Source organism: Coffea arabica, chromosome 8e, assembly GCF_036785885.1.
Source record: "Coffea arabica cultivar ET-39 chromosome 8e, Coffea Arabica ET-39 HiFi, whole genome shotgun sequence".
In the NCBI taxonomy this organism is placed as follows: Eukaryota; Viridiplantae; Streptophyta; class Magnoliopsida; order Gentianales; family Rubiaceae; genus Coffea; species Coffea arabica.
The window spans coordinates 1477719-1486649 of record NC_092324.1 but is presented as its reverse complement, the minus strand read 5'-3'; the positions used below and the strand labels follow the sequence as shown (position 1 = coordinate 1486649).

General features: G+C 33.3%; 1 protein-coding gene across 1 annotated transcript; it reads left to right on the top strand.

Moving 5' to 3' along the window:
- The first annotated feature begins 5659 nt into the window (after nt 1–5659).
- On the top strand, nt 5660–7343 carry LOC140012919 (FCS-Like Zinc finger 2-like). The gene is made up of 2 exons (XM_072061487.1): nt 5660–6123; nt 6707–7343. The coding sequence occupies exons 1-2, from the start codon at nt 5798–5800 to the stop codon at nt 6888–6890; spliced, it is 510 nt and encodes a 169-aa protein (XP_071917588.1). The 5' UTR covers nt 5660–5797; the 3' UTR covers nt 6891–7343.
- Nucleotides 7344–8931: the final 1588 nt, after the last annotated feature.

Sequence of the window (8931 nt, the reverse complement as noted above, 5' to 3'; positions counted from 1 at the left end):
TATTTGTAAATATAATGGATAAAAATATAATAATATTTGTAAATAATGAACAATCCAATCACGTCCAAAGGAGAGAAAAAGCCGCGAAACAAGCGCAATGTAAATCAAATTTAACACGAGAAGAAAATACAATACAACAAGACAATATCAATCACATCAAACTAATAAAAGCTCCAATTGCACGCTCTACAATTTTCTTCATGTAAACCACAGTCCAAACTAGTACGAACCATCGTGCATTGCAAAAATCAATAAATTACACACGTTAATAATTATGAGAAACAAAAATCGTACTACATGTTGGATGGCTACTTTTATGAATTTTTTTTTTAAATGTACGATAGTAATTTAGTGTATATGAGATTGATTGAGAAATGTGTTAAAGAAAAACGTAAATTTTTTTTTTTATAAAAAAATCACAATCAAAAGCAATAAATCGGAAAACATGGATTACGTGACAGCTGAAGGGTCACATATGTAAATTCACATGCCAGCCCATAGTACTGTTTTTATTCATGGTCACGCCATCACAATGATGGTGATCAAACCAGCAAGCGGGGGTCTACGAAACCACAAAATGTGGGGCCCGCAGATGATGGGTTTCTGGGGGAGCGGGCCCCGCTCAAGTTGGAGTTTAATGGGGCATTGCCGAGAAAGCGACAAAAGAATCTGGCAAAAAAGCGAAGGGGTCCCATGACGTCAGCGGAGGCCTTCCGTTTTTGAGTGAGGCGTAAGTTAGCAGACTTGGGAGGAGTTACAAAACTTAAAACCGTGGGTCGTGGATTGCGTGCATGAGCTCCACGTACTACTCTGCGGTGCCGTGGTTTACCCACTCGCATTTAATCTCGCGTGAAGCTACAGCCTTTTTTTTTTCTTTTCTCTTTTTTGGGTTCAATGCTCTTAAATTTTGTTTGGCAATATTAAGGTCTAGATTGCCATGCCCTTCCAAAAAATTTTATACTTTTTGTAATTTTTAATCATTTTTTACATATATTAAATTATAATAGTTTTTTTTTTACAAAAATCTAAAAAAATAACCAATTTGAACGGGTTCTAAAATTTTCTTGGTCAAAAATTTAGTGATCTTAAACTGAGGAGGTGGCTTTCTACTCAAAGGCGGTGACCAGAAGATGGGTCCAACCTCAACAGCCACAGTGACAGTGATGGCTCATTTAATTTTTTACCGTCCAAATTGAAAGGAGTTTTTATTTTATATGTTTACCGCTCTTCTTGGCCAATTGTCCTCGAGGAGTTTTTTTTTTTTTTTTTTTTGGGGTTAATTCTTTACCATTTTATGTCTATTTGTAGTCTGACCGGATTATTTTCCTTACAATAATTTGCCACCATTAATAGTTTATGAGATACCATCATGGCCTAATTAAAAAGATTTGTCATAACCTAATTATTAACATCCAATGTTACTTCATCACCAAAAAAAAAAAATAAAACTAAAAATGTTACTTCATCCCAATAAAATGACATCAATTTAATTTGAAAATAGTAGTACACATTACACAAGAAAGAAAGATTAACATTCATGATCATGATTACTTCACTTTTAAAAGGATGAATAAATTAAGAATGACCCTTACACGCCATATTCATCTTTAACTTTTGCTTTATGCAAATACATCTTGAATGGAAAGTAAAACATTTGAATGAGCAATAGAAAAACATCCAGTCAAATCATATGGCGAAACATAAGGTAAGTATGTGATAATTTTTTTTTATTCACATCCCAGTTCAAAGGGAAAATTTGTTGATATGTGACACTTGAAGCAGTTGGCAACTTTCTTCATTTTCTTTCATATCTTCAAAATAAAAAAAGATGCCCATCCCTTAACAATTTTATTTATCTCGTCTGGGTTTTTTTTAAATTTTTTATAAAAAATATACTATAATAATTTGATGTTTATGAAGTAAAAATGTGTTTGAAAAATATGATCACGGAAAACTTCAATCCAAACAAAGCAGATCATCAGTCATTTATGTGTAATAGGATTAGGGATAATCAGAAACCTCCCCTGAAGTTTCTCTTAATATCACTTGTCACTCCTAAAATTTTAAAAATATCATTTACCTCCCTTACTTTGTTTTTTGTGTAACAAATTTTTTAAAAATCCTAATTACCCTTCAAGTAAGAAAATCATCATTTAAAAAATAATTTCTAGTAGTACTACCACATCATAATACTATAGTCCATAAAAATATATACTTGAAAAATAAAAAAAGATATTTGTAAAGAAATATAGTTGACTAGTTTAACTCTATATATTCAAAACTGATTTCTGATGAACTTATCTTTTTTTTTTCCAACTTCTTCTCAACTTGTGCCCAAACTTTTAAATTGTACTAATCATTATAAAAAATAACTTAAAATAAACAAATAAATCATACTCCATTCTATCACAGTTATAAAAAGTAAAAGATAACACAATTCAATTTATTATAATTTACAAATAGAAGAAGGCTTTATTTATTGAGGTCAGTGGACGCTTATCCTGGAATAGGTTAATCTCTCATCCTCCAACATATTTTTCCTTTAAAAAAAGAAAAAAGAAAAGAACCCACAGTCGCTTTCAATTTTGTAGTTGCCTATATTACTTGACAAAATGAAGCATTGTGCCAATGAGTTCTGCTAACCTATGCTTTTGGAACCAAAATGACTCATTTATAATGAAAATTTAAATGAGTTATTGACGTGTTAAAAAACAACGCTTTAATAGTGACACGTTCAATAATTTCACATATTAAATCCTCAGATTTTTTTTTTGTAATGAAAAGTTTCAATAGGTTTGACTCTGATCACCACCATTGATTAAAACATATCTTGAATTATAGGTCGCTTACATGGGTTCTTACATATCGTCTATTAACACAATCTTCACATCGACTATGAAATTTAAATGCAAGACTTTTTGTGCTGAAGTGATCCATTTTTCTAACTGAGTTAACTCGTGTTGGATTAAATTACCTGCATGATGCATTGACAAATTAATGGGGTAAAGACTTAACTAGATGGAACATAATAAAGTAACATAACATTATCCAAAAAAATGAGTAAGAGAGAATATTGGAGAAAAGGGAAAGAGAAGAAAATAACTTTTCTTTCCTTTTTAAAATTATTTTTAGTTCCATTTATTTGATATGTGAATTATGTTTCGAGTGAGGGTTAATATAGTCTTTTTGCCATTACTAAGAGAAGTAAATGATAAGTATTTTTTAAACCTTAGAGATACCAAATGATATTAGGAAAAACTCTAAGGGAGGTATCTGATATCATCCCATAGGATTATCAGAAACTATTACTTATGTCACACTGTGGAGTGGGTAATAAGCATTTACCTAATGTCCCACTTTTTTTGATATTTATTTAGTTATTTATTTATTTGTGGGAGAGGGCCTAGTGTCAATTATGAATTAATGTCACACCGAAGACCGAAAAATATCGTATTTGTAGGCAAATTAGAGAAGGCAGAATTAGGACGGTGACGTTGTTTTAAAGGGACGCGCGTAGACTGAGCGTGGGGTCCATCATCTTTCCCCCGTTATATATTTTGACGTTATAACTTGTATGTAACGTTGGGGCTATTTCTTCTTCTCGTAAGAGAGACGCCGGCGAAAGAGCGGAGCATCTCATGTGCAGTTTGGTCGCGAGTGGGATACTTGGTCCACCAGGGCTCTGCCTGTGGACCGCTCCTCCAGCACTTTACCTCTGATTGGGCCCTCCCACAATTATTATTATTATTATGCAATTAAATGTGTTATAATTGTACCATATTTATGCTTTCTCTCTTTTACCCCCTTTGCCTTTTCTTTTTATTTAATGTCAAAATCAGTTGCTAAAAGAGTCAAGGATGTACTTTTTTTTAATAAATAGGGCACAATGTTAATAAAACCAGGGGCGAGTGACATTAATGACTTGAAGATAATAAATTAATAAAAATTAAAATCAATATAAGTGTGCACGCTTTTTAGATTGGATGTATGTTAAATGTGCAAAAATTTTCAATTCAAATCTAAGTTGAAATCGCTTACCATGCATCCAGACGCATTAACGTATAAAATTGTGTCCTAACAAAAATTATTCAAGAATAGAAATATTACAAATCACTTAAGTAATCAAATTATGTATTATTAATTTGCATTATATAATGTTAGAAGGGAAAATCGTCCAAAACGTCTCTCATATTTTGTAAAATGACTTTTTTCGTCCATCACTTTTAAAAGTGTAATTTTATGTCTCTTACATATTCACATCGATCAAATTTAGTCCCTAACTAGGTTTCTGATCATTTTTTGGCTGGAATCCATCACGTGCAAGGCACGTGATCATTTTTTAAGGGTAAATTTGTCAAATTATATTTTACATAATCTAATCTATAGTCCTCCACATTTTATAAAACAAATTTTTTTGTCCCTCACATTTTATAAAATGATTTTTTCATCATTCACATATCACAAAATGAATTTCTTCATCCCTCACATTTCAAAAAATGAATATTTCCATCCCTCACTAACTATGTGTGTAAGGGAAACCCTAAAAAAAAATATATATGTGTTTGAATACATTTTGTTTAAACACATGTATATGTCTATTTGATTTTGCTTAATAATACGAATAGCATAAATATATGTTTATGTCTATTTGATTTCACTTAACAATATGAATATTTTTATATGATTATAAAATGTGGAGGACTATAGATCAGATTATGTAAAATATAATTTGACAAATTTACCCTTCAAAAATAATCACGTGCCTTGCACATGATGGATTCCGGCCAAAAAATGATCGGAAACCTAGTTAGGGATTAAATTTGACCGATGTGAATGTGTAAGGGACATAAAATTACACTTTTAAATGTGAGGGATGAAAAAAGTTATTTTACAAAATGTGAGGGACGTTTTGGACGATTTTCTCATGTTAGAATGAATAAGAATTTCACATATATCCAATACTCTAGAGCAAAATTTACCTTACAAAGAGTCTTTCTTTTTTCCATATTGGATAATTTTTAGGAAATGTTATTTGCACTCTATTTTTTGTAATACTCCCACAATATATGTAATCCTCCCACAATTTATTTTATCATATACTTTAATAAATGAAACCTATATAATTAGAATGACAGTGAGAGTGTAATTAATAAAAATATGAGTGCAAATAACATTTTCCTAATTTTTTCCATTCTAAAATTTAAGATTTTGTTCGAATTGCCATTTTCAAAAATTTTTATAAAAAAATATATTATACTGATTTGATGTGTGGGGTAAAAAAAGCATACTAAAAATGTGTTCACGAAAAATATAAAAACTTTTGAATAGAAAATCAATGACAATCCAAACAAGGTAGTCATAAACTCCACATTAGTATAAAAAAAAGGAAATACAAAAGAAAAAAAAGGAGATAGAGGATCAGCTTCTAAAGTGGAGTAATTCAAAAGATTTAGGAGGGCAATAAAGGCACAAGAAACAAGCAATCAAATTAAGCACAAGGAAGTATTTCTCTCCGGCTCAGCCAATAGATTCACATGCACGGAATCCAAAAAACCCTCCAGCCGTGGTTTACACTTCTTTTCTTGCCTTAGTTTTTTCCTCCTCTTTTTGCTCCGTTTTTTCTCTCTCTTGCATCATATCTTTCTTCACCAACATCTCTTTATAACCACCTCTCGCCCAACCCACTCTTCTCCAAACCACAAACCACAATCCCACTCTTCTCCCACTTCCTACTCAACTTCTCCTCGCCCAGGTAAAATCTTCTGTAAAACTTAAAGAACCAACAAAAATTTTGTCTATGGACTCGGCAAAATCAGTGAAAAGGCATTGTTTTATCGAAGAAGATGATGGACTTGCTTCACTAGCAGATATGGAAGCTGGATTCTCAGGGAGCCATCACAACTACCCTTTGGTTTCTAGACCACTTTATTATGGTGCTATGCAAAGAAGAAGCAGTTTGAGACGTATTCCTTCACTTTCGTCTGCTTTTGTCTCCTCCCCAAGATCTGCTGCTGGCAATAGTACTATGAGATTTTATGAAGAACCCCACCAAGCCCATTTCTTGGATGCTTGTTTTCTCTGTAAAAAACCTCTTGGCAGCAATAAAGATATCTTCATGTACAGGTTAGTCCACACTGATTTTATTAAGCTTTCTCATTTTTTCTTGGAGAAAATTTATGGTTTCATATGATTAAAGTGCGTCTTGTTTAAGTCTGATATTATTAGACTGAATTCTCGTCGTAAGACACTTAGAAACACTCTTTTAACTGCTGGGCTGTATTCGATTCTCTCTGTGATAAAGTTTGCCAAAAATTCAATCTTTGCCCCCCAGTGCCTAGGTTTATTTTATGTTCAACGTGCCTTCTTTGGACCTGGTTTCAGTGCTTAAACTTGGACCTGGTTTCAGTGTCAAAAATTCAATCTTGAAATTTTTTTCCAACCAGTGACACAAGGAGGAGAAGTTAGTGCCTAAAATTTGGTGCTTTTTTCTACTTTTAATAATCAGAATACAAGGAAATAGCTATTGAAGTCTTGAACTTGATGGTTGTTTCTGATTATTATAACTGATTTCTAGCTTTTCGTTGTGATCGAGGAAGAGGGTCATCAAGAATTTTCTGTTTTAATATTCCGCTGGTTTAATTTTTCTGTTTTTGAGATTTGGGTACTGATTTTTAATCTGTACCTTGTTCTTTTGTCTATATTGCAGAGGTGATACTCCATTCTGTAGTGAAGAGTGTAGACAAGAGCAAATAGAGATGGATGAATCCAAGGAGAAGAGTTGGAACCTCTCCGCTTCAATGAGGGCATTGAGAAAAAAGGACCAGAGAAAATCAACCTCTCCCAACAAACAAGACTGCAGTTTCCGCACCAGCACAGTTGCTGCTGCTTGAGTCTCGTGACTAATGACTCTTCTTGACCAAATCAAAATATGCTAGTAGTATCATATAAAAAAAAAAGGCAACAAGAGCCCTCCTTATATTCATACTAGTGAAGAAGAGACTCCCAAAAAGAACTTGGAGAAATCACCAAGACTTTGCCAGTGAAGTGAAGTGCCTTGTCATAGAGAAGTGAAGAAGAAGAAGAAGAAGAAATATATTTTTTTTGCTTTTTGTGTTTAGTTCTTTTTCTCTGTAAAAAGAGTTGTATAAATGTTGATATGAGAGAGGAAGGTCTGTTTTGACTGTGGGTGTGACTGATGAAGAATCTGTGATGGCTCTTTTTTTGGAGCTGTGCAAAAGCAATTTCGGTTCCTTTTTTGGGGGTTTGTATCATTACGGCAATGAGAGAAGCCACTACTAAAGTATAGTACAAGGGAAATTTCTTTTGTTCCCATTGATGGTGAATCACCTTTTGATCTTTTTCAGTTTGAAACTGATGTGTGTCTCTGTATGAGCCATGAAAGTGCGAAAGTTGAAGAGAATTTCCTGGCAAGCAGGAGTGAAAAGTGGCCTGCAAGTGGACTTAATGGAAAAAATGCTTTACCTTTTGTGAAAATCTAGAAAGTTGGACTTGTTTGAATTAACTGCCTGCTTCATGCTCGTCTTTTTAATAGTAGTACTACAGCATTAATGGTTTATGAAGGACGGAGACAGTTTTTGAGTCTCCAAACATAGGTCCTGCAGTGCATTTGATTTGGAACAGGCTTAATCAGGAAATAGGTGCATTAGGCCTCAAAAAGATATGTCCCATTCCTACCTGTGTTTTGGTGGGGAAAAATAAAAAAGAAGAGACAGGGCAGTTTTCGGCGGTGGGCTTGCGTTTTTTGGGAAGTTTTGCTTCGGGTTGGCAGAGTGGAAAAATTTTCATACTGCTGTATCTTCCAAGTGGTAGCTTGAATACTCCCTTTGTATGTTTCCAAAGTATTTCACCATCAATAGAAGCATAATACCAGTAAATCTTTGTGCTTGGACGGGAGTAACACTTAACCCTTTAGATTGCTATTTTTAAAAGTTTTTATAGAAAAATATACTGTAACGATTTGATGTATGCGAGTTAAAAAGGTAATTAAGAAATGTGTTCACGGAAAACGATTTAATGGATGTAAGGTAAAAAGATAATTAAGAAATGTGTTTACGGAAAACGTTAAAATTTTTCTGCAAAAAATGTACTAAAATGGACTAAAATGGATGACCTCTAAGAATTCCTCGAATTACACCTTGCCTTGTTGTTTTGAATAGAAACATATGGAGTGAGACTCACTCCTTGTGAAGTAATTTCTTTTTCATACTGGTAATACCTTATATTTTTTCTGAAGAAACAAGTAATGTTTTTCTGAATTCAAGGGAAAAAGGGGATATGATCTTAGGACATGATCATCATAGATAAGATAACAATAAATCAATAATCAACTCTTGGGTTAGCGATCTCTCTTTAGTCTTTACTTGATCATGATGAACTGAGTTAATGATTTCAGCCCCCTTCGCTTTTGGGAAGTTTATGCAAGTAACCATCATCGTATTCCTTTTCGTAGAGAAAAGGAAAGATTGCAACAAGAATTTATGGAGGGCATGAGCTGGCTTCCATGTTCAACAAAATTGTGAGAATCCCAGTTCCTGATTTGTAAATCTGCACCTATCATCAGTGATATCTGTTCTTGATCCAGCAAAGGTAACATTTTCTGAGGCTTGCTTGATCACAATCAAGAAGAAAACTTCCTACTTTACTTCTTTGGATCCCTTCTGATCTTCAACACCCCTTTTACTCGCATTTATGTTGGCTTCAAAAACGTCCTGTGTGGTCTAGTACTCGTTTCACATTTTGCACGACATTTATTATTTTTTCTCGGCAGCTCCAGAGATGTCCATCCTTGTACTACAATGCCTTCTAGAATTTGCTCAACGGTTGGCAACATATATGGTAGTAGTTTTTAGTACAATGTACTACTAGTAGTACTTTACCAAAGATTTTGATACTTTGAATCTTTGATTTGCA